This window comes from Haliotis rufescens, unplaced genomic scaffold (assembly GCF_023055435.1).
Source record: "Haliotis rufescens isolate VD_foot unplaced genomic scaffold, xgHalRufe1.0.p SCAF_8, whole genome shotgun sequence".
Lineage (NCBI taxonomy): Eukaryota > Metazoa > Mollusca > Gastropoda > Lepetellida > Haliotidae > Haliotis > Haliotis rufescens.
The window spans coordinates 4,840,980-4,868,609 of NW_025964372.1; the positions used below are offsets into that span (position 1 = coordinate 4,840,980).

Consider the following 27,630-nt stretch of genomic DNA (forward strand, 5'->3'; position numbering starts at 1 on the left):
TCCGCCATGTACATCCCCCAAACATGTGTATGGTGATATGAAACCAAGGAACGCACCGGATCCTGGTGTGACCAAAGGCCAACTATTCAGCACAGCGACATACGGCAATAGAAATATTATATATACTAGTACTAAGACAAAATTGTTATTTTTTATAACCACTAGAATAGTTTCTAGTGAAAAAATCCATAAAACGGATATCGATAAAACTGGATGTTTTATTAAACAATGCACATGAATATTGCACATGAGACAATTACTCAGAACAAAATCTCTGATAAATTAGGATAACGTTAAAAATCGCAACAACGGAATAAATAAACATAAATTATCATAAAAGGCAGGGTTGACTTCAAAAATATGTGAGTATTGAAATTATAACCAAGACATTGCACGTCGCCCTAAAAGGATAACCTCCCCTCAATGCGAGTTATCTCCCCTTGAAAATATATAAGTTGCCATTTTGATAATTATATATTATTATGCACACACCAATGGGAGATAACTCTACAATAAATAACAGTGTAAGGGCATAAAATAAGGTCTAAAGAACGAAAACAATGTAAAACATATGTCATGATGTCACGTACAATCAAATATCAACTGTAAAATTGGTGATAACTGCACAAAATGTTGTAATTAGATTGTTAAAAGTTGATATATGTATTGTGTATGTACAAGCAAAGAAATTAGGTCATCACTAACCCAGCGTATGACTAGGGATCACTCTCTATAGGTGAAATGTGACCAAATTATTCACGTTCAGGGCTGATATGCGAGACAAAGCGGCCCAGATTGAGCTTGACTATCTCTCACTGGCCATAAGTAGCATTTGTTCAATAAAATATGTGATATGTCAATAAACCAGTTTCTTAATAATTTATATACAACTTTATGTATTCAACTTCCAATGCAATTCGGTGTAAACTACCATTTACTACTTAGAAGAATGACCACCCGACACTTTCATATTACTATGGGTAACCTGCCATGACAAATTTACTCCAGCAAAACAAACTTTACCTCTCAGATGATCTCATGTTTGATATATAATATGCAAACAATGAACAGTACTTGCGCTAAGTCAGCACTCAAAGAATACTTCCACGTGTTTTGTTTGTTTTTTTCAAATATTATTTGAATGTTTAAAAAATGAAAATTAAAAATTCGCAGAAAGCACATTTGCTGATGGGTATCGTTTCTTTGAAAAACTATAAATCTGCTTTTCTAGCACAAATTTACAACATTTTAATAATGTGTTTGCAAATTCATTTCTTCATTGAACCAATATATTTTTACACAAAATTACCAAGCCAGAAAGTATTTTATAACTTTTTTTTAACTGTTGCAGGAATGAGTGATGGGTAAATAGACTTAATCAAATTTGACAACAGTTCTTCAATATTAAATTACATAAAATATAAAAAGAAATTATTAAAAAAATATAAAAAAATATGAAAAATTACATAAAATACAAAATCGGTACACTTCCTTTTGTCCCTCAGTGTATGAAAGAATCGGATCGTCCTTAACTTCTTTTGAGTAATAAAAATGAAAAGAAAATCATAACGCTTTTATATTGTTCAGGAAATGAAAAGACGATAAATAGATTTCGTAAGTACAACATGGCTGAGATCGAGGAATAATAAAGCTTGTTTCTTGGAAATGATGACAGGTGATATGTAGCGATGTCAGAGTCAATAGCTTGAATCGAAATAATACAGATACATTGTCATTATAACGTAGCGTATAGGAGCACCAACCAATGCAAGGAGTCCGTCCGTTCTATAACGGCCATCGCTACGTCGACTCGATACAGACTTCACAAACTTGGTACAATAAATATCGCACATCGAATGAACGAAAGAATTTTCCCTTGACCTCCTCCGCGCAAAATGTCAGGACAATGCAACAGCCGGCAAGTGTTTTAACTTGATACGGACGAAAGCCTATTCGTCAAAGATTGTCATTTGTCTTCACGGTGCCTCTACACAGAACGACTAGTATCCATCACGTCACAAAAATATATTTATTTGAATCTGTATACGGTATGCGGCTACGAACGTTTCTCCGCATGACTCCGTTTCATATTGTCCAATCAGAACAGCACAATCTGTCACATGACTAATACACTTCCACGTGATTTTGTGAGGTGACCGGCGGGTAATCGACAAAGCCAGAAGGGGTGTCGTTGACATCGGGCGGCATCATTCGAACCATGTTTTGCGCGCCACCAAGCGGCAGTGAATCCAGTGGCAACATTTGAGGATGGCTAGATGGGATGTTTGGCGAATGACGTCCGATAAATTGCCCCCCTGGCAGACCGTTGAAGTGTCCCCATGCGTCCATAGGAGGCGTACTTGGTGGTCCCCCTGGCATCCCCAAAGATTCGTGGTCCACTGGGCCTGACCCATAGAGGTCCCCAGACAGACGCCCAGAGTGGACGGGTCCTTCAAGGTCATCCAAACTGCCTGTAAGAAAATAAACAAGATAATTAAATCACTGTGCCAGCATTAAACGCCATTTCTTCATAACATTTGGTTTGGTAGGCTAGTGGTTAACGTGTTTGCCGGTCATCGATGCCCCTGGTTTGATTCCACACATGGGACAAAGCCAAGTATTGGTGTCACCGCAATGATATGGTCGGGTTGTTGCTGAAAGAGGCGCAAAAAAGCCAATTCCTTCCCTCTAATAAGAAGCTCGTTCATTTGGCTGATTACGGGTCATAATACACCGACGTCACGCATAATATCAGTCACTGATTCGTCAGGTCTGTCGATTATTTACATGGCCGCGTTATATAGATGGATGTTGATGTGTTCAGCGTTAAACAACAAACAAACATAAGTTGAAGTTGTTTTGTTTGTTTGTTGTTTAAAGCTGCACTCGGTAATGTTCCAGTTATATTACCGCGGCCTGGAAATATTCGAGTCTGGATTAGACAATCCTGTGATTGATATCATGAGCATCAATTCACGCATGGGATACGATGACATTCATCAACCAAGACGGCAAGCCTGGCCACCCGAGTCACCTCTTACGCCGAGCATTGTCGCCTTTTACGGCAAGCGTGGGATGCTGAAGACCTATTCTACCCTGGATCTTGACGGGTCTAGATGAAGTTTGGACCTACCCTGAAACGAACTGTCTGTAAGTCCATCATCAGATCTGTCATCGGCGCTAAGAGAACTGTCGTGGTCTCCTTCTCTCTTGATCTGTCGGAAATAGGGGTTCCATCTTTGCCTTCCAGCATCTTTCTTCAACCGTTTTTCTTTGGCTCTCCGATTCTGGAACCACACTTGAACCACACGCATGTCCAAACCGGTTTCGGTACTGAGTTGTTCCCGGACGTGACGCGCGGGTTTGGGGCTTTCATTGTATGCACGTTTCAATGCTTCTAACTGCTTGGCTGTGATTGTGGTACGTGGGCGCTTATTTGAAGGATCCATTTCGAAATCTGAAATATGAAATATTTGATAATCAGCTTTGATATGAAAACAATATCCTTTCTATCTATCCCGTATACCTTTCCTTTTAGCTGAGTCTGTTAATTAATTTCAGTAATCAAAACACACTTCATTAAAATGCTTTAGTTTCATTAAAAACCGATTTAATTTTGTTTCATCCGACGGCATTATTTTTTCATTAGGTTAAATAATAAAAGATATTCTTTTTTTTAAATAATATTAAAATTATATTTTTATTCTATTTCGACCAAGGACTATCAGTTTTGAAATAAAATAAGCAAACCAAAGTATCTATAAAATATTGCAATAAGACCATCAATTTTACAAACAGAAAGCCTTCAGATAGTGCAATACCTGGCAATTAACTATATGCCACAAAATAACCAGATATGCATAAAAATGTGCATTGGTTACGTCATGTTAAATGTGTCACGAATGACGTCATAACATGTAAATGAGATCAATTCAGGTTTGAGAAAATGTACACACCGGTAGTTCCCCGGGCCTTAGCAGCCTCGTAGTCGCTCTTGCACACTAGTTTCTTGTCTTCCATGAGGTAGAACTCGTCCCCTGTGTTGAGTTGCCGGGAGCACATGAGACAGGCGAAGCAGTCCAGGTGATACACGTTCTCCTGGGCGCGGCGAACAACCTCCGTCGGGGGGATACCCTTCTCACACCCAGCACACTTCGTCCCAAACAGTCTGCAATAATAATAATAATAATAATAATAATAATAATAATGGTGATGATGATAATAATAATAGTGGTGATGATGATGATGATGATGATGGCAAAGGTATAATTATTAAAGATAATAGAATTCATGCTGCACATTATATTGTTTTCCGTTCCAATTAAAGAGGCAGGCAGTGTTTTCAGCAGCCGGACAAAAGAAGGTATACACCCATACTTGATGGTGGTTAAATATGTAAAATACAGGAAATGGTTATACGATAGTGATGTATCTTATACTGGTATCATCGTTGTGTTTTGGACCTTAAGTTTAGTGTTTCAGCGACAGTTTTCAGCCAAGTAACCTTTCGATAACGTTTGTATTTTTTTCGTCAAATCCAATTTTCAAGTGTACACTTTCTCTTTTCCAGCATTTAATTGGAAAATTGTTCAAAGCTGCGTTAAGTCCGACTGACAATAAGTAAAACAAAACAAAAAAATAGCACAACCATTGTCTACTGTACATGTTTCTGTTAAAAACGCAACCACAGTTCCGTGTTACAATCACAATTTCGTTTCAAAATATTTATCATTAAATGCTTGTTACGACTGCTGAGAGCCTAACTCACTTTTACATGTCTATGTTGTTTTTTAATGGGAGTAAATAACACTCCCCCCAATAAAAGTACAAGAACCGCTTCAAACTCCATGCTTTTACCCAAATCCTCTTAAAAAAACAAATTCCCTGACTCAGCATCTACTGTATTCTATTTAAAAAACAGTTCATCACACAAATATACGAAAAAGTTGACATATTTGCAGCTTTTCAAATATTGCAATCACAGGCATTTTTGCATTTTAATATCTTCCTGACAAATGCGATATTCTTCCAACGCAAAAAACTCGCCAGCGAGGAAGCATAATATTTGACAAAAACGTTCCTAAATGGTATAAAATGTTTCATGTTTTGTTAGATTTTGCCAGCATCCAGCGCCGAGATGTCGAGGCGCAGTCTGCAACATTGACCTAAGTTTCGTTGCAGGGCGATGACACGTCCACTTATTAAGTTGCAGCTAATCGGCGAAGTATGGAATACAATAACTGTCAAAATTTGACAAATGAGCCTTTCCAGCATCGGTATCCCTTGACGCGTGCTCTCAGAACTGAATCCAATACAAAAACAAGCGGATAGCATGGTTTGTATCGCTTTAGCCAAACGATCCCCATTGAACAATGCAACTTTCGTTGATGCTGTTTGAGAACGTCGCAGGGTCGATAGCTATACGAACATATATCATGCCTCTAACATTGGCTCCAAATGTTTGATGTCCGCAAATGAGAATTTGAAATATTAGCATGGTTTTGTACAAATCTTAAAGCCATCACAATTGCTTTGCGTTTAAAAGGAACATGAAAACAATATATAATTTTATAGTTATTTGTTAAGTGGAAATGGTCTTATGATTTTGTGCCCATTTAACAGAATGTAAGGGCATAAATGGGGAGAAAATGTGTGATGTGAAGGTGCGAAAACTTCTCTTATTGTTTCGTGGTTGTGTAATGATTTCCAGAAGCACTGAAACTACTCACTGAATGACATGGCGTTTCTTGTATTCTGGGATATTTGTAAAAATGGTTCACAATTTTAGTCTTTGCATTAATCCTATTTAAAAAGAAAACAAGTCCCTTTACGACAAACTTCTTGACACACCTTCATCCTAGACGCCGGTCGTGTAGCCTAGTGTTCAAAGCGTTTGCTCGTTACGCCAAAGACCCGGGTTCGAATCCATAAATGGGAGTAATGTATGAACGTATTTCTGGATCGTTGCCGTGATCTGGCAGTTCTACTGCTGACAGCGGACGAGGCCACACTCACGCACTCACTCACTAACTCTGAACCGTTCCGAGGGCAATTTATAATCTGTCTTACTTCTAATCCAAAATTATTTTCGTTTATTTTTTAACTGAAGACACGCAGCATGTTTACCGTACCGTATTGACACTCATTGTTTGTTTGCACTCAGCGATATTCCACTTACCAACCCATCCCGCGAGTCGCCCCTTACAAGCATAGACGACTTTTAGGTCAAGCATGGGTTGCTGAGGACCTTTTCTAACCCGGATTTTCACGGGTCCAATGTTTATTTACATTAACTGCTAAGCAAAAGAAAGTATACACCATGTTTGACGGTGGCTGAAATTGAAATATGTGTGTGTTTGTTGTTTAATGCCGCACTCAGCAATATTCCAGCTATATGACGGCAGTCTGTAAATAATCGAGTCTGGACCAGACAATCCAGTGATTAAGATCATGAACATCGATCCACGCAATTTGGACACGATGACATTCATCAACCAAGTCAGCGAGCCAGGAAAATGAAATAAAACAAAGAAGAAATGGTTAGTCAAAACGGTGATGTATTTGATATGGGTATCCTATTTGTGTTTAGGACCTACGTTTGCAGTATTTTGCGCGACTGCTGTCATCCAAGTGACGTTTTTATAACGCTTTTAATTATTGGTTAAATCGAAGTTTCAAGTGTATCACATCCATTGTCGGTCAGTGTATGTTATTGACATAGAACATTCAAAAAACATGTCTTCAGATAGTAGATTTCGACTTCTATACTACAATATGAGTATGTCACTTTGTAAACAAAAACAAATAAATTTCTTGAGAAAGATAATATAGGAAGGCTATCATATTTGGAAATATATAGAAATGGTTTGTCTTTGTTCCTAGGTGCACATTAAAATTGGATATACAATCTGTGCAAGATTCTTCATATTTCGGTTGAGTTTACAGGTTGGTCAACGTATGGCTGATAACCAATCGAAATCATTATGAGGCATCAATATCCACCATAGTGACCAAACCTATTGACCACTACTGACCAAAGCCTCTCCCCTTCCTCATCTATCATCCGCTCCAACACAGAACCTAGTGTATTTCACTCAGGGCTGCTGAAGGGGACGATCGATAAGGCTTTTACACTTTTTTCCCCAGTAATCCCTTAAATCGAGTAATAAGCTTTAAAGATGAGGGTGACCTTCCTTCTCTCGTTACACAAATCCTATTTAGGGCTTAGTTTCCTGGTTTTACCCATCCCTTAACTTGCACAGGGCCATTCACACATGTGATGGAGCAGGGATGCTGAACACCATCTCAGAACAGAAGTGTCGAAGTACACTAGTTCTGATACCATGTCATTTGGAACATTTTATCATGCACATGTACACGAACTGCCTGGCAAAATAAAATATACACCCACGTTTGATTTTCATAACATTGAAACAAGCAAGAAATGGTTAATAGATGGTGATGTGTTTGATACGGGTATCGTATTTGTGTTTTGGACGTTAGATATGCAGTGTTTCGTAAACTATTTTCAGCCTAGTAACGTTTTGAGACCTTGTAATTCTGTTGTTAAATCTAATTTTAAAGTGTAAATGTTCATTTTCCCAGCAGTTCGTTTTGCCGTCGTTACACTAAGATCGGATGCATGTTCACATGTGTTCCGTCCTTTAGACTTCATGATGAGATTTTGGTGTTCATGTCTTTGACATTGATTTGTGTTCAGAAACCTGATTTGGAAACGAAATTAAATCATGTGGATGAATGTCATTTTTACCGGTTGAGAGCGCTAATAAGCTTATGACATAGTCTTGGTATGTCGCCCCAGCACGGAAGGCACGTGCTTGAAATCACAAAGGATGATGCGGTAGTATATTTCATTCTGAAATACACACCGCAACACGCGGCGGTCCCAATTGCCAATGGCATACTCTCCATATCACAAAGGTTTCAATTTGACTAATTGATACGCTATTTTGTAACATGCATATTATAATTTCATTCATGACATTATCATTTAAAAATGAATAGTTTCAAGGGATGGCTACATACACAAAAAGTATTATTTTTCATCACCGATCAAGTTCTTTTCGATTCCGATTTCCAGTCTTGGTTCGGCCCGTTTCTTATTGATTTGCAACCAGGAGAGGCTACGAGCGTTGATACAATTGTGAATTTGGGGGTGAATTTTGGAGAACTGAAAATTGGACCTGACCTTCCCGTTTTGGTTTAAAAAAATGATGGATACCAGAAAGCTATTATTATGTGGCCTAATATTTACAATCCGCAATATATGTGCTGTAGGACAAGAAATAGGAAATCTGAAAAACTGAGAATATTTAAATGTTCGTACCAATACCGTTCGTCCTACTTCTTGAAGTCAAAGTCTTAGAATTTGAAAATGAAAGCCAAATTCCCATCTGAACGTTCAACACTCGCAGCCACTTTAAATATAGTTCTGTTTTTTCACTTCACCATCGAGGTTGTGTAGTCATAGACAAAGCATCCCCCGGTGTTTTCATCCGTATCCTAAACTAATTAGTTCGAGAAAATATTGATTGGTATATTGATTAAAAGCCCAAACTACGGCCAGTCAAGTACAGATGATCGGAGATATTAGAACAAGGGTTTGTGGCCTCAAAAAGGATATACAGTGCATATCCTTAAGTGCAACTAGACAATAGAGTATTTATTTATTGATATTAACTCCTTGGCTTTAGGTGAGATATTGGAAAGACCAACTGACTCAAACGAGATGGGACTTTAACGCAGATCGATATAGACTCTCTTTAGATACAGTACATGATGGATATTATTGTTTGTGTTGTTTGTTGTTAAACGCCGCACTCTGTGATCTTTCACGATATGACCGCCGTCTGAAAATATTCGAGCCTGGATAAGACAATCTAGTGATTCAAATTATGAGCCTCGATCAACGCTACTGGGATACGATGACATGCATCAACCAAGTCAATGACCCCGACCACCTGATCCCGTTAGTTGCCTCTTGAGACAAACATGGGTTGCTGAATTTTAACCCGGATCTGTCCTTGTTCAAGATACAATACGCATATATGAAAATATCTGTATGAAGAAAGCCATGTTAATACATTAACAGGCAATTTTGACTTGAATGTATTTGCAATGTACAAAATCTTAAAGTGACTTAAAAATACATTGCATGTTATCATGTATTTTTACTGTAAGCGCACATGCATAAAAATAATTTATTTTTAACAAATGTATTTTACCATCTCTTACAAATACAGTCAAAAACGTCAGATGTATTTTTGCTCTTTTCGTTCTCTCCGAGTACTCCTAAACAAATTATCCGAAGTGCGATTCTTTGATGTTGGAAATAAGCATAGGACTGAACAGATTTTTTTACAAATCACCTCAAATTAAAAAATCCCTGAAAATTGAAGCTCCATATGGGACTTTTGTTTGCGGAGAAATTCGTTTTCTCGACCATGTCGAATCTGTCATTCACGAACGAGATAAAATCTCGCGATCTCGCGTGATTTCTTTGTTCTGCGCGCGCAGGTATATTGCCTATCTAGACGTTGCCGTTTCACCAAACGCGAAGTGAAAGTTGATTTGGGTGCTTTCGTGATTCCTTGTCAATACAGCTTCCCCAGGGGCCCAGTCGTGATAAATTGGAAATATCGAATACCGGACGAACGAACCGCTATAGATGCTCACCACTAACCAGCAGCGGATGATCGGGAGGAAAAACAAAACCAATCAAACTTTCAAACTTTCTTCAACGTTTTCATTAAATATCTTTCCAAACAAACACATAAGGAATAAATTATATGCATCCTAGCCACTGTGCGATTGTTTGAATTGTATCTATCCACGTGTTTGGACATTTTATAGTTTTTTTATGAAATAAATTTGAATTAATTATCAACGTCCCTTTCCGAATAAACAAATAAGAAAAGAATTACATGTGTATCTTGATAGCTGGGCGATCATCATATTTTTGTATTCATGTGGGTGTACAATTTATACACGTTAATGTAATAAATTTTAACTAATTATTAACATATCTGTTCCCCAAAACACACAGGGAATGGATCACATGTATGTGTACGTGGCCCGTGAAGATCCGGGTTGGAATAGGTCTTCGTGTATCCCAATTGTGTTGATCGATGGTCTTGATGTCAATCACTGCATTGTCCGGTCCAGACTCGGTTATTTACAGACCGACGTCATTACTGGAATATTTCTGAGTGCGGCGTTAAACAACAAATAAACAAACAAACATGTATGTGTATCTTGGTCGTTGGTTTGATTATTTATATTTTTTCATTCATGTGAATGTAAAAAATTATTTATATGTTTGTGAAATAAGTATGCACACTGTTTAAACGGCTGTGGAAAGACGCGTCGTTTCTGAAGACAGATAGCTACATTATAATGAAGGCAGTTCCTTGATGCCACGGCGATCGTTATTACCGAGAAAACTACTTTTCACTCGTGCAGCTTTGCATCTTAATCTACGTTTGTTTTAAGCATCTAAATGCCATAAAATGTCTGTTCTTCTGATTGCGTAATCTCATATGAAACATAAATATTCGTATCTTGTTTTTTATAACACAAAGCAATGCATTATGTCTTTTCAAACGTCCTTCCAATGTTGATGCGATCTTGATTCAACTGCTGTAGTTTTTGCCTTGCTTTATTGTTGCGGTTGATGTCATACACATTACATCGCTGGCTGACGATGCTGCCGTACCAAATGTTGTCCGTTTCACATGGCTTTCAGGCTCATGATCACAGAGCGAAGCCATTTCACGTGGAGTGGTGTCGATATCACCTGAAGCCGTGTTAATTTCAGAGACACAGGGCTGAGTACCTATAACGCGCGATATCAACTGCTGGTTGAATTCATAGTTCGCATGTCTGCTACTTAATAACCCAGCAGGGAGGGTGGATGTGCTTTGAGTGTCTCGCAGATACGCCATTACACCTGTCCTCTTGTGAACATCAAAGGTGTGCCGCTGTACAGGTAAACCAGGTGAAAATGGCGCATCGATTCTTTCCTGTTCTCTAACTCGCGATAAATCAAGCTGATTAAATATTCAGTAAACATTCATGTCTATTTCACTCTCGTGTTGTTTGCTGCTGTTGTTATCGTACTAAAAGCTCATAAAGGATGCGAGCGAGATAACTCGCACATGCACCTAGAACGCCCATGCGGAACGATTGTGTCATATGCCCGTAATATATTGCATCTGAAATTGACATCAGTGGATTTCACTTTGTAAATAATTCATCCAGAATCCCCAGTAACAGGTCGTCTTGCGTGAACCTCAATTCAGTCGACTTGGTTCGAAAATAATCCTTCAATATTTAATATTTTGATTGTCATAGTCTCTTGATTAACGGGACAGCTTGACACCCTCAGAAGATCGCGTGACAAAAACTTATTTCAACTGAGGTAACTTCATCTAAAGTCTATATTCATATGGAAATTTTGGTCAGCGTCACGCGATCAGACTCGTCCCTGAGACACGAGACAATCTGCACGTGCCGCACGCGACATACCTTGTAAATATCACGTGAAATCCGTGCCTTTGAAATCGGATCGTGTCAGTTAGGAAGACTTTGAAACACCCCTGAAGGATGCACGTGGCGACGTGAATGAGATCAACCAGCTGTGAAATAGACAAGACTGCAACGTGCAATTTACATCATTTCGACAAGTATCTTCGTATCTCGTCTCCGCATATTACCCTGTTATTTAAAATTTATAACCCCTCTAATGATTCCCAGGTCGTTAGTAACACAAATATGACTCGATAAATCACGTTTTATGTTCAAATCCTGACAACATGAAAGTAACTGACATTTTAAGAAGTGCCTTTTCCCCCAAATCACTGTTGAGAACTTGATATTTTCGCCACTATCTTCTTATTTCTCGTACCACCACTCATCATAACTCATCATCATATTCATTCTTCGCGATATCGAATGGTTTTCGTTTTCATTAATGTTAAATGCATGGCTATTTCTGCTAAGATAGTTTTGACATTTCAAGTAATAAATCTAATTATTTCAATGCCGGGTGGCCAACAATTTAAAACCCTATTCAGGGTTTGGCTGTACGAATTATGCTAACTCTTAATTTCTAATTATCAAAACATTTGTAATGAAAAAAAGAAAAAATACAACTCCTCTACGATTAAAATTAAAATCTACTTGAGATATTTCTTGATTCTAACAACCAGTAATTTTAGATTCTTTGTTTTTTTTATAAAAAAGCATTCGTAAAATTATTAACAGTTCTTTCCCGTGTCCGCGCTTCGTCGTCACATCGTTCCCATTGAAACAGTTTATGTTAAACTGTTATCAGCTTGACGATAATGGCTTCATTCGTGGAAATCAGTTTATAACAAATTATCGAAACCCTGTGAGAATTCTTCTCGTCTGTATTTGAAAGGGGTCATGCGACACGACTAAATTGATTTAGCCGAATGAAAAACATTGGAACAGGAACCGTCCATTAGGTTTATGTCACACACAGGAGCAGAATTTGGTGTGTATTTTTTATGTTTTTAGGCGCGCTAGTTGTTAATGTGACGCAGTGTTATTTTTCAATGTTGCTTTATCTATGAGGTGAAGTTATAATCACAAATTCATGTTTGCTTATTGATATTTACAAAACAAATGTATCTTTTTCACACGAAAACCAATTTTTTCTACATCGCGTACAAAATTCAACATACTACATCAAGATCAGTGTTTTTTCTTTGAAATTAAAATTTGAATAGCCTAAAATTTCATATTTGTGATCTTAAGTTATTGATCTTAAAGATAGAACAATAACGAACACATGTAATATTTGACATTTGATCAGCTGAGTATGTTTATGTATTGAAAAACGATCTCTCGGGCAGTAATGTCATTAGTCATCAGATACCATGTCGTTATGTAACGATATAAACATACAACTAAAACCGGAAATAAACCCAAAGAACATTAAGAACGACAATTTGAAAATTCGTTCGCTAGAGATCACTTCAAAGTAATCAAAGGCAGTAATTAAGGAAATTATATTTCTCTTTCGAAATTGACATCTTCGAATTGCAATACGGTTCCATATTCCGACGTCAATTTCATCATATACACCAGATTGCCGTTAAGGTGACGTTGACATTAGACGTGCCTAACTGTCGGAGGATAATTCCCTGCTAAGTTATAAAAGCCTCTTTATAGGGCGAGCGGTAGACAGCCGTGACGTCACACGGACAGAATTACTGGATTTTTGGCTTTTGATAACTGCCGTCAGCGATATAAACTATTTATATACAAATGTCGTTGAAGCAGTGCGTTAGCTGAGGGATGGTGTATTTCTCTATACATGTCGACAGTGCAACCCAGCTAGAATTATTGTGGCGATTTGAAGGATCGATCTTAAAGCGAACATATGTACATCACAATTAATACCATTACCCGAATATACGAAGATAAAATATACGTTTCTTAACTTATTCAGTGATGTTGATGCAAGCATCGGTTTATGAAAGATTTATATAAGACTGTTTTATGCTTGTTGCAACCCATCTGCAGTACTAAACACGGAAATTGGACTTGAAGCGCGAAGGTTATGAAATTTGCACTCGGAGTAAAAAGTAGATTTCATATATATGTTGACGTCATTAGCCCGGGGCATACTCAAAAATGGTTCATGTATATGCTTAACTGTCATATGCGTAATACAGCTTCACGGTGTCCGACATTGAATTCTTAAAACTCGGTTCATGAACTAGTCTAACAACCCACCATCAACTACGACTTGTTCCTATCCAAAATGATTGGTTGGTTTGTTTGTCGTTTAACGCCGCACTCCCCAATACTACAACTATATGACGGTGGTCTGTAAATAATCGAGACTGGACCAGACAATCCAGTGATTAATACCATGAGCACCGATCCACGCTATTGGGATCGATGACATGCATCAACCAAGTCAGCGAGCCTGACCACCCGTTGGTCGCCTTTTTACGACAAGCACAGTCGCCTTTTACGGCAAGCATTGGTTGCTGAAGACCTATTCTACCTGGGAGCTTCACAGGTCTGTCCAAAATAACCCCGCCGACAAGTCGCATACACCGACGCAGTGGTTGGTTGTGTGTGTGAAACAGGAAGCGAGATCTTGGGTGTGTAAGGAGGAGTAGAACGTGTGCGGGGTGAAAATATCTGTTTTGGTGAATTGGTATACATATCGTTAACATATCGTTTTAAGTTTAAATCAGTAAACGCGCTATCGTGTCACTGAATTGTCTGGCCCAAACTCGCTATCACTGGATTGTCTGGCCCAAACTCGCTATCACTGGATTGTCTGGCCCAGACTCGATTGTTTGTTTGTCAAGAGTAATGCTGTACAGATTTTGAAACAAAGAAATCTTACTTTTTTGTGCTAATTGTGAGTGGCGGATGTCACCAGCAGAGCAAGTAAGGCTTACCCTTTTCGCGAACAAAGCGTCATCACTGATTTTCAGTTATCCATTATTATAAATTTCAACCCAATTTTGCCTTTTACGCCCAATGGAATCTGCTTCGCTGGATAATCGAGCGCGGTTATTCTCTGACGTTTTATATATATATATAACTCCACTGGGTTCAAGATTTCAGGTTTTCCGTTGCTTCAGACAATATCTGTATTATATCATTGCGAACGAGTATCTGAAACTCAGTATGAAACCTGGTATTTAGTTACAGCATACGAAATACCAAAATCGATTGTGGTTTCAGTATTTCAATATGAGCTGTCAGTTTGAAAGCAAACACACGTTTGAAAATTAATACAAGATATATATTTTTGATTTCATATGGAGATATATAGTAAGCGTTGCGTCCTTATGTAATATGATCATGTTCGTTGGAACAATCCAACACTGTAAGGCTCACACCAATAACCATAATAATATTCCTGTAATCATCATCATGACTTCGACATCGCTGGCAGTGGATCATGTATAAGGACCACTTGACCACCCCTCACTTGACCACCCCTCAGGCCCGTGAAGACGCCGGGGTAGAATAGGTCTTCAGCAACCCATACTTGCCGTTAAAGGTGACTATGCTTGTCGTAAAAGGCAACTAACGGGATCGGGTGGTCAGGCTCGCTGACTTGGTTGATGCATGTCATCGATCCCAATTGCGTGGATCGATGCTCATGATATTAATCACTGGATTGTCTGGTCAAGACTCGATTTTTTACAGACCGCCGTCAAATAGCTGGAATATTGCTGAGTGCGGCGTTAAACAAAAAAACATAACAAAAAACACCCCTCAACAGGTGCCACCCTTGGCCCACGAACAACACTCACTCCCCCAGGTAATATCAACACATTATAACGACATAGTCTCACATTCGCAATGCGTATCAACTTTTAACAAGACAACAGATCCTCTTCTCAGCGTCTGTTGAAATCAAGGCTCTCTTTCTTAGCACCCTACTTCAGATTTTCAACAAACTGTAATCAACGACAGGGCACTTAAAACATTAATGATTTAGAACTTTATTTTTTACCCGTTAGTGTGTCGTTGATTATTGTCTCAGGGAGTGCGTTTCTATTGAAAAAAAACAATCAACTTTTCAGCGTGTTGGGACAGAAAATCATAAATATTTAACAAATACATTTCGTGTGTCCATTATATTGCAGGTGTTTTGAGCACATAGCATTATCTTCGCCAAATATGACGATACAAACAAAACGCAAAACTAGAAAGTCACTCGAGTATAACGTTCAGTTTTTAACACTCTTCCGACTGCTTAGAATGTGGTCCCGCCCGCTGAATTATTCAGCCATCCATTGTCGCTAGATTGTAAAGCAATTTACTTTTTTTCAAATCGTTGGAAATGTTTTTTGTCAGAGATATAGTTAATAGCTATCATCAATTGTGCAGCGGGCTGCAGGAAAAGCTTGTCAGTTGCAGGTGGATTGTCAACAGGATAGTATTAATAAATAACGCACAGTCTTTAAAGTTTATCCTAACAATTGAGTTCGCTGATAATGTTAAAAGCCTGAAGCACAGTAATTACTTTATTACTCGCATTTTCTATTGTTAGTTTCCTAGGATTCAAAAGCTTAGTGCTGCATCTCGATAACAGCAATACAAAAAAATAAATTTGCACCATTTGCGGGATTATAATATATGTAGAATGTTTGACATTTTTTTCTAACATCTAAATTACTAGACAACGCATATAATAATAATAATAATAATAATAATAATAATAATAATAATAATTTTTAATAATTTCGTAGTCTAATTAAACTGCTTTTGTACCCTAAATAAATGCAGGAATGTTAAAACACGTTATGGACCTCTTGTAGAACGAAAATGAACAATAATCAAAACCGTTTATCTACAAGGATATCACATTCAGGTTGACGAAAGATGCATATTTTTTTTAACTTTTACCAGAGTACTAAAGCCGTTCGGTGTGTCATAGTTCAAACAAGCCCGTGACGTTGTGTATGCACTTTCCATAGAAAGTTTCCCGTGCACGGTTTTCGCGTGCACAGATGGTTGGAATTCAGAGCGCGAGTCCCCGTCAGTGAAATTCTAATTTGGCTATCCTCAGTTGCAGGACCCTGTTTGCTGTGCGTGCCAATATCAGTTGGACGGGGATTGCAAGAGGGAGGGTACGTGAGGAGATTGTATTTTAAGAAACAGTTTCTTGCTGTACAGATGTCGATGGGGGTTTGGCTAAAACTCAGGGGAAAACTGCGAATACTGTAAAATCATTTTAATGCCCCAAACGTGATTTTCAAGATTCAGTCGGGAAAAGTCTTGATCTGGTCGATGGTGTCTTGTCTGTGCAAGATTTTAGATGTATTCATTGTTATCGTGTGTGTAAGATGTCGACTAATTATAGCTATAGATGTCTCTCATAGCTATAAGTATCTCTCTCTTATAGCTATAAGCATTGCTCTCTCTCTCTCTCTCTCTCCACTTCATCGGTCAACTACATATAAAAAAAGTACATGAGCGTACTAAACCTGAATACACTATGAAATAACATAACTGAAAATCTCTCTCTCTCTCTCTCTCTCTCTCTCTCTCTCTCTCTCTCTGTATGAATGATTTGTATGTACTTACTTGAAAAAATCGTCTTTGCAGTACACTTTATCTCCTTTTGAAAAACATTTATCGGATAGTTGTGCCTGGCAATCTGCACATTTTAGACACTTTGAGTGCCACGACCGGTCGAGCACTTTTAGTATAAACCTGTCCAGAATCTGCTCTCCACAGCCAGCACACTTGGGAATTGCAGCTGAAAGAGGAAATGGACACGTGAAATAGACATCTCTATCTGTGAAATATACAGCATTATACATGATAGTGGCATTAATGTACGTGCAACAGTATACACGAAACGCTCCCCCATTAAGTCATAGATAGGCTTCACTTGCATGAAATTCACATCCCTGTTTGAAGAACATTCACTCTCATGTAGATGAAATATACAACGGCGTATATGAAATACACAACCATCCGTGAACATACAACTTAAGTTGTACATCACTATATTTGAAACATACATCAGGACTGAGGTATACCGACAACAGATTACAGTACGTTCAATATACGATGATTTATATCATCACGAAACTGACTTATTTATGCGGAGTCAATCGATGTGTATGTAAAATGCATAAATATTTATGACATATACTGCAATAGACATATCCATTAAAGTGTCTGGTACCCTTTTCAAGTTTGGTATTCAACATCAGCGCTTCGTAATGAACCATTAACACACGTGATCAGATCTAATATACGAAATATCACGTGGTGTGAAACCAATCTGGGTCTTGACACTGGGTGTGTGTGTGTGTTGGGGGGGGGGGGGCAATATGACGACAGAACATCACAATATGACGACAGAACATCACAGTGATGTAACCCCGTGAAGATCTGTGTTAGAGATGGTCTTCAGCAACCAATGCTTGTCGTAAGAGGCGACTATGCTTGTGGTAAGGTCAGGCTCGCTGACTTGGTTAATGCATGTCATCGTGTCCAAATTGTGTGGATCGATGCTTATGATGTCAATCACTGGATTGTCTGGTCCAGTCTCGATTACTTACAGACCGCTGTTATATAGCTTGAATATTGCTCAATGCGTTAAATAACAAACAAACAAACGTATATCCCACTAGACCTGTGTAGATCCGAGTTAGAATATTCTTCAGCAACCCATGCTTGCATTAAAAGGCGACAATACTCGTCGTAAGAGGCGACTAACAGGATCGGGCGGTCAGCCTCGCTGACTTGGTTGATGCATGTCATTGTATCCCAATAGCTAGGATAGATGCTCATGATGTCAATTACTAGATTGTCTGGTCCAGACTTAATTATTTACAGACCGCCGTCATATGGGTGGAATATTGATGAGTGTGGCGTTAAACAACAAAGTTCAGTTTCTAAATGCCTTTTAAGGCGTGTCAATTCGGTATACAGAGTTACGTCCTGGGAGGCTTAAATATATCATCGTGGGTTCGAATCCCAACTTCGCTTTGATTATGCGTCTAGGTTTGACAGCACCATACCCATACTTATGGGTTTCACCAAAGTGGGAAACTTGTAAGACCTCCTATACATGAAGCTGACACGCAGTGATCTAACTGAAATATTTACAAAGAGGCGTTAAACTGAGCCAACGCCCTCCCATATCAAAATCTATTTGGATAAATAAAATTGTTTCACGTGTGTCAGCCAGAAGTTGGGTTGAAGCGAAACAACGTTCACAGATGCTGCAAGAAAACAAAATTCCTCCTCAATCTCTGTCAAAAGCACTCGATCCAGACCGACAGATATGGTTTTCTTTATGCGTATGCAGTCCTAATAAACGCTTCACTGACCATAACCTCGAAAACAATAGCACCTCAAAACATTTTAGTACCCTTCATCCGCCGAGAAATCACTTCTGAAGGCCAAAATCAAATAAAGCGAGTCAACTTCTGCTCGTAGCTTCTTGGGCGGTGCGCGAAACAACCCAAGCGGCAAAATGGCGGACAGGCATGGTAGCAGACGACAGTAGAGCGATCGGCTGCCGTTCGGCATTAAATGAATTAAACTGGAGATTTGGAGACTAATTTAATTAGGCTTTGGGGTGAGATGGTGCCGAGAGACTGGCACAACATCCCTGCATCAAAATAAATTTAATTAGCGCCTCAGCCAAATGCGGTGAAGCCAATTAAGGTAATACGCTGTCTCGAACGCGTGCGGTGTTCTCGTGCTAAACGTGCGCGGGATAGTTCGGCAGACGTGCCCGTGAAACCAGCGCAAGAGCCAGTTTTCAAGCTACGTGCCTTAGCATGGATTTCAGCCCCACGTTTGGGCTGTAACTGTCAATACTTGAGAGAGCTGTGGGTTTTCGGAGAGACCCAGGAGTGCCACAAGCGGCCAAACTCAAGCCAGTCGTCTCCCCGACGTCTCTGAGCCAAGAAACCAAACAAGAGAGGCATTCTCGAATTTCATTCCCTGGATCCGGGTTTTACAGGACGATCCTATCCCGGATCAGACGCGGACCAGTCCAGCTGTATCTCCAAGGAACAGACTGTGCAATGGTCTGGGCTGTATTCTAAGCAGCGATGAAGTAGCCTTCACATCCCAGGGTATATTCAACATCTATGTAATTAGGGAATTGCCGTCACTCTTGTTATGAGGGATAGACTGCTTTGGTCGAAATCTCATAAATTAATATTGGCATTTTTAGTCTGGCTATTTCAAGCCCAGATTTCCTATGTACCCATGTAAGGACATCCAAAACTTGGACTAGAAATCAGGGCGTGATTTAACGGAAAGTGGAATAATGAGTATAGATTTCTTTGGCGCAGTTTTAATATCTGATTTCCCTGAATCCCGATACACCTCAATGCTATTTGCAAACCAATAACTTTGATAGAAAAGGCCGCCTTGTATTGATATTATATATAAGATAAGATAGTTTGGGCTGACGTGTATGTACTGCGCTAGGTTTTTGTTTGGTAAGCTCGAATACTTAATGTGAGTCGACAATTAATTTATTATCAAATTCTTTACAAAACAACGAAAACTCATATCCTGTCTAACGCCAGCCTCACATATGTAGCTTATAGGATACAAAAGAATTACCTCCCTTTGTAATTCAATCGGTCTCGAAAATGGCGCTGTTTCAAGTGATCAGATAACTTCATTGTTTGAAAATCGGCGGTCGGATACCTCATAACATTCTTCTTTAAACTATAAAATATATCTCAACGATTCTTAACAACGTGTAAACGAATTAACTGTTATACCCTTATCCCATTTTCAGAATAAAAGACTTAAACAACCCTATAATGACACAAAAGCAGTTTAATGGTAATAAAAAATCTGTGTGATGATCTTTGAAATTCTTTGCCAACATTGCGACATGTTTGAAACAATGCACCAAACGCCGAAATACAAGTGCGGACTGTCTCGAATCCTTGAACTTATTGTCCATATATAGGGGCGGTCGGGTAGCCGAGTGGTTAAAGCGTTCGCTCGTCACGCCGAAGACCCGGGTTCGATTCCCGACATGGGTACAATGTGTGAAGCCCATTTCTGGTGTCCCCCGCCGTGATATTGCTGGAATATTGCTAAAAGCGGCGTAAAACCATACTCACTCACTCACTATTGTCCATATATCAGTAATGTCGATCAAAGTCTCGAATTCCAACCATTAAACGGTGTGCGAACGTGTGCGAAGAACACGCACGATAACTAACCGAAATTAGTATTTTATTAACCTATTTATGTACACACTCAAGTAAATAAAAACATTAATAACCGTTTTTCATCGGTAATTCATCGGCTTAAAAGTGACCATGCCGATAAGCTTTCGAATGATTAGGTTACAGTAGGCAATAAATTCCTATAAAATAACTCTTGACTTGCTCTTCTTGATAAAACTGACGTAAAACAAATATCATTATTATTCTGGAGGTGATAATCGTCTTCCGCTTCGATCAACAATTAGCTGTCTTCATTGTACAATATCTGAACCGTTTTAGAAAAAAATGTGTAATGGGAAATATCATTGCAGAAAAGGATTATTAATGTCTTTAACGATAACAGAGTGTGTGATGTCTCGAAATATGAGACGTAACTCGAAGTCCAAACACGAAGTTGCCCTATCCAGTGGTAAGAAATATAGCATGTTTATAGTTCATGTTTATAGTTCATGTTTATAGTTCATGTTTGTTTATCTGTTGATCTGTGCAGATACATGCGGTCATACTGTTTGCGTTCAAATATTTTCAAATATGGTTTTATAATTATGACGATGTTTGTTATTCAATCTGTACTTCATTGCTGTTCAGTATTTTGTAGACTGTTTTACGAAGCAAAGCTCGGATACAATGAGTTTTGAACAATTGGGGTTGAAGCATGATCTGTTTAGGTTATATAGCCAAATTCAACAGAACCTAAGACGTCAGTTTGAAGGGGATGGCAATATTAAAACCAAAATTTCAGCCATCTTGCTAACCCGACATATGGTGAGAAATTGTTTGTCAGGTTGGGGAGGGGGGGATAATTATCATCAGCTATACTTCTTTGTAAAAAAAACATTCTCGTTTGCTCTGTGATTATCATAGAAGGATTCGAGTGGAGTTGAAACTGATACCCTACTTTGTTAACACAGAGCGCCCGGGGCACCGAAAGGGGTTCGGCGTTGGTGTAACACGATCTGTAACTGAGTCCCCGGAGTCTCTGCGAACTGTTACACTGAACTAGTATTGTAACGGGACAAGTTTAGCAGTTGAGGGGCCCGGATCAAGCGGGGGGTCCTTCAGGGATCAGGAAAACCGTTACATTAAACAGAAAATGTCGGGGTCGGATATGGGCGTGGTGAAACTGTCGAATTGTCTTCACACTGACTAGTAAAATGGGACTGATTTGGGGCTCGTCTTTATCCCTCTCGTTGCGGTGTTAAGGGCACAGATTGCTGCATCGTTTCTTTGTTCAAGGCGAACCTTGGTTTGATAAAACTGCATTCAGATTTGAATCGACAGTGTTAATGTTATGGATTCCAAATGCTTAAAGTAACAGAGCATTATTTATTAAATGTAAATTCCCGTTGTTTTTTCTTCATTTGTTTCCAAAAGAAATAGTTTTAAAAGACGTAAGTGAGGAAAATGTTTGCCTCATCATTTATAGTGATAGCGTAGTCACTGTTATAGCATGAACGTAGACACTGTTATAGCATGAACGTAGACAATGTTATAGCATGAACGTAGACACTGTTATAGCATTAACGTAGACACTGTTATAGCATGAACGTCGACACTGGCATAGCATGAACGTATACACTGTTATAGCATGAACGTAGACACTGTTATAGCATGAACGTGGACACTGTTATAGCATGAACTTCGACACTGTTATAACATGAACGTAGACACTGTTATAACATGAACGTAGACACTGTTGTAACATGAACGTCGACACTGTTATACCATGAACGTAGACACTGTTATAGCATGAAAGTAGACACTGTTATACCATGAACGTAGACACTGTTATAGCATGAACGTAGACACTGTTATACCATGAACGTAGACACTGTTATACCATGAACGTAGACACTGTTATAGCATGAACGTAGACACTGTTATACCATGAACGTAGACACTGTTATAGCATGAACGTCGAAACTGTTATAGCATGGACGTAGACACCGTTATAGCATGAACGTAGACACTGTTATAGCATGAACGTAGACACTGTTATAGCATGAACGTCGACACTGTTATTACATGAACGTAGACACTGTTGTAGCATGAACGTCGACACTGTTATAGCATGAACGTAGACACTGTTATACCATGAACGTAGACACTGTTATACCATGAACGTAGACACTGTTATAGCATGAACGTAGACACTGTTGTAACATGAACGTAGACACTGTTATAGCATGAACATAGACACTGTTATAGCATGAACGTAGACACTGTTATAGCATGAACGTAGACGCTGTTATAGCATGAACGTAGACACTGTTATAGCATGAACGTAGACACTGTTATAGCATGAACATAGACACTGTTATAGCATGAACGTAGACACTGTTGTAACATGAACGTAGACACTGTTATAGCATGAACATAGACACTGTTATAGCATGAACGTAGACACTGTTATAGCATGAACATAGACACTGTTATAGCATGAACGTAGACACTGTTATAGCATGAACGTAGACATTTTACTTATTTTTAAAATATGACAGTCATGATGTAGCAACTATGGTCATAGCGGCTGAAGGTGCAACTTAAAATAGTCGGTTTCAAAATCAGAATTGTTAAAAAACTAAACATGAAAAACATGTTAAAACGTAATATTTGTTTAAAATACTTAACAAAAACATATCTTCATTTCAAAAACTTCCGTACAAATATTCAATAGAGAAAGAAAGATATTTTATTCAAAGGTTCATGTTCACGTGACCATGTAACAAACCCAAATTAACCAAACATGGTACACAGCTTGAACAATTGTCGTCATTTCGTCACCAGATTGTGAATTGCATTTGATATTGCAGCGTTCGCCAGAGCGCTACTTACACGCAATCGCCATTGATTGATTGATAACTACATGCTAATTACCACCAGGGGCAATCTAGGACAGCACAATACGTTGAGTCTAAAAGAAAACAAATCGCTCAACTGTATACATATGGCAAGTCAAATTGCTACCCTTCAACAACGAAAGGTAGCTTGAAGCTATTCGGATGAAGTTCATAACGCCATTGGCGAGCATGCGCAAAAGACGGCAGTCGGGCGCCATCTGTTGAACGTAATTTGAAACGAGATATTTGTGATTTATGCCAATTAAAACAGAATCTTCCTTGTTCAGATTTGCTCCGTGAAATATAAACGTATTTGAACCCTTCTTACAAAATATAAGTATCGCATATCTTGCAAGATACATTTGGAGTCCACTTCACCACATTTTGCAAGGAAGCATATTTCTTTGTGGGTATCCATCCATTTGGCTTCTTTACAAGTATTATTTTCCATTGTTACACCACACCACAACACATGATCTATATGGGGCCCGGATTATGAAACAATATTATATAATTTTCTCGAAGTTGACATACTCTGAAATTTCAACCGCGCACGAAATATCCGTAGCAAATTCATGTACAGTACACTTAGCATAAGAAGACTTTACTTTCATTGGATTCAGTGACAAAACTTGTGTCCGATGCTATTCTCTATTTTGACTTACCATATGTCCTCGTGTTTTTTCAGGTGAACAATTGACTTGCCCTTGCATGTGTTTGTGAGGGTGCCGTCGGAGGGGCGGGATACGCTCACATTTTCGCGAACACCTGGTATCATCACTATTTTATCCTGATTCATTTGTTTGTTTGTTTGTTTGTTTGTTTGATGTTAAACGCCACACTCAGCATTATTCCAGTTATCGTGATTCATAAACACATGCTCATAATATACGAAATAGTACGACTCAGCTTTTAGAAGAGATTTCTTTTGAATATGAAAAGGGTTTTAACGTGTTATTTAGCAGCCATTTGACGAAACGTCTCTATCTTTTTAACAGTGTAAGTCACGTTCGCTGTAAGTCATTTTATCTCATAAAATCATAAATCACGACGAGGCTGGACGGTGATATCCAATTTCAGACACAAACTTAGTCATCGTCATAATACGATCCATAAACACGGTACCTTTGTCAAACAGGATAGATCATTCAATGCGATGTGTTATAAATTCCATAAATAAAAAAAGCCCGAAGGAAGAGCATTCTGCGTAGCAAATGGCGTCATCGCAAGAAAAGGAAAACGGATCGAATTCAATGGCGACATGCGATCCAACACTAGCTGCACGAACAAACCATGAGCATTATTTTCATTTTTCAAATTGTTTATGAGGTAACTTTTTTGGGGATTAAAATGGCAAGTGCGTTTCGTTTTCAGGGCGTACAGTGGTTGAGTAAGGTCCTTATTAACGTCGTATAGTCAGAAGGATCATGTGTATGACGGTTTACGTCGATAGTTTATCTGTTCAAAATGTTAGTGCAGCTCTGACCATGATAAATGTTGCCCGAGTAATTTTCGACAAGATTCACATTGTTTTGTTTGCGTCCGTGTATACTCCGTGTAATCAGCATCATACAACATCGACGGTAACCTCCCAAAACCCCTACATCCCGTTTCCCCTACATCCCGTTTCCCCTACAGCTTAAGACAACAAAGTTCACGGTCCATGGCACTGCTAATCCCTAGTCTGTTACCTATTTCATACAATGGAACCACCCAAGAAACACGAATAGATTGAGATAAATATTTAATTACGATTACGATATTATTCAAATTTCACAATACATTATAATAAAATGTTCATATTTCAAAATTCATAAAACATTATAATAAAACGTTCATTTTTCAAAAATTCATAATACATTATAACAAAATGTTCATGTTTCAAAATTCATAATACATTATAATAAATGTCATCTCAAATGTTCAATTCACTCTTTATCCCAGCCTGAGGAGATGGCCAACCCCATCTAGAAACTGCATTGGGGATTTCACCTCTCTACAGTCTACAGCTGGACGTCGGGCCTAGTTTTATCATCAACGAATTATCCAACAAGATGATATTAATATTCATTAAGTCAACAACCAGTGAATACATCTTCTAATGTAATATCTAACTTGGTATTGTGATATTATTATTAATTCTTCACAAACCAAACTGGTTGCGCATGTGTTTATCAGTTGTGAGGCAGTTATCACCTTACAAAAAATACATACGCGTGTTTATATTTAGAAAGGCGTTGTAAAACATATGTAACACATACGAGTGGGTATCTTTCTTCCTACAAATCGATATGTAACTACAGTCGAACCTCGTTGAGTCGAACTCCTGGGGAAGTGGAGAAAGTTCGAGTTATCCGGTGTTGGAGACAAACAACGAATTGTTATGAGAGATTATTACATTAATGTTTGGATTCCTACGTTTCAGCGTCGATACCCATTTTGTAATAAATATGAAGATGTATGTATAGACGAACCTCGCTGTATCGAACTTGGATGTGTCGAACTTCGAGCTGGGATGTTTTTTTGTTTTTTGTTGCTGAGTACGATGGCGCTTGGGGTGGGGTGAAGTGGTGGGGTGTGTGTGGGTGTGTGGGTGTGTGTGTGTGTGTGTGTGACGGGGTATGCTTGCACTAGCCCTGCCCATTTTAACATGAATACCCCCTCAGACACAGTATACTGACTCCGAGCCCAGTCCTTGTTTTAATCCCTTAACTCCAAGCGCCAGACAGGGTAACAACAAGTACCATCTTTCATCTATTGCTATGACGCGACCAGGGGATCTAACCACTGACCTCTGCTTCCTATTGCCACGCAAGAACTACTATTAGTATTAGTATTATCCGTTGAGTAGCATAAATATAAAATATATATGATAATAATGTATTTTTATCGATACACGCCAGTGCTCCAAGGTCGAATTGACACTTAAACTAACACTAAATCACAGTGGGCCGAGATCAACTGACGATAACAGCAAGGAACACGTGTTTAATTACCTTGGAAGTTACCGTTATCAGTCCAGCGTCCATCTCACGTGTAAGAACAGATGTTTAATAACGCCGTCAAAGGCACCGCGAATAGGTAACGAAAGCATTAACAGAAAACTGAAAATCTATAATGCATAATGATATCTACATCAATTATCAACATCAATATTCAAACCGGCAACGCTTGACTACCCTCCGTGGGCAATGCCCATCCGTTTATCCCCCTCCAAATTGACACCTGACCCCCTGCGTCGTTTTACAAATTACACTACCCCACTCAATTTGCGCTACCTGAACCAGGTGTGTCTGTTTCGTGCATGCGCGGTTGGGGTCTTGGCGTGCGTACGCATCGCTGCGCGCGAGATGAAACCGTCTGTGCTATTTTCATCCCTCCCGAGTGTAACCTATAAACTCTTCGTCCCCTTATATTTCCCATATGAACCCCCGCAGAGCCTTCTTTCTGTTGCGCCGGCAAAAGCATTATCAATTAAGCTGATACGGAGATGCGACGGCCTCCATTACATGGGACCAGTTCAGCGCCATCTGTCGCCGACGTTAGGCTAAATGGGTGTTGCAATTGGTCAGGTTAGGTCACGTGGACCAGGAAAGGGGCCATCTTTGTTTGAAGGGCCGTGGCAACTGTCTCGCTTCATTGAAATCGGAGGAGGGATGCGGCGCTTCAATTTCCCCCTTTGATCTGACCTAATGAGTTATTGGAGAATATTTAATTACTAACGGGACATGAGGGTGACAACAACAAGGAGACATACACCTGTATTACCCTCCCATGTGTTCAATGTACCTCGGCAGTATGGTGTTAGAATTAAGGGGTGATTACAAGAGTCTAAACAACGCAGCCCTTTTAATCAACCCTCCAGTTTTATTGGTAGCAGACTGTTAAACAGTTCGAATTCGTTTCGAAACAGTTCCTGCTTATCCCGTGTAATCCATGCTATTTTCTAAATCAGATGCTTTAGAAAATACGTTATAAATAAGTCTTGCTACCCGGTTCGCTCTATAACGACTCTTCACACCACGCCCCCAAAT

General features: G+C 39.0%; 1 protein-coding gene across 1 annotated transcript in view; it reads right to left on the minus strand.

Annotated features, from left to right (window-relative positions):
- Window positions 1-200: 200 nt before the first annotated feature.
- LOC124112330 (LIM/homeobox protein Lhx3-like) overlaps window positions 201-27,630 on the minus strand; it is a 36,783-nt gene continuing 9,353 nt past the window's right edge. The window contains exons 2-5 of the mRNA XM_046472395.2: window positions 17,116-17,290; window positions 3,957-4,168; window positions 3,134-3,457; window positions 201-2,471 (exon numbers count right to left, since the gene is read on the minus strand). Of these exons, the coding sequence (XP_046328351.1) occupies window positions 2,125-2,471; window positions 3,134-3,457; window positions 3,957-4,168; window positions 17,116-17,290 (1,058 nt within the window). The 3' untranslated portion in view covers window positions 201-2,124. The remainder of the gene's footprint in view (window positions 2,472-3,133; window positions 3,458-3,956; window positions 4,169-17,115; window positions 17,291-27,630) is intronic.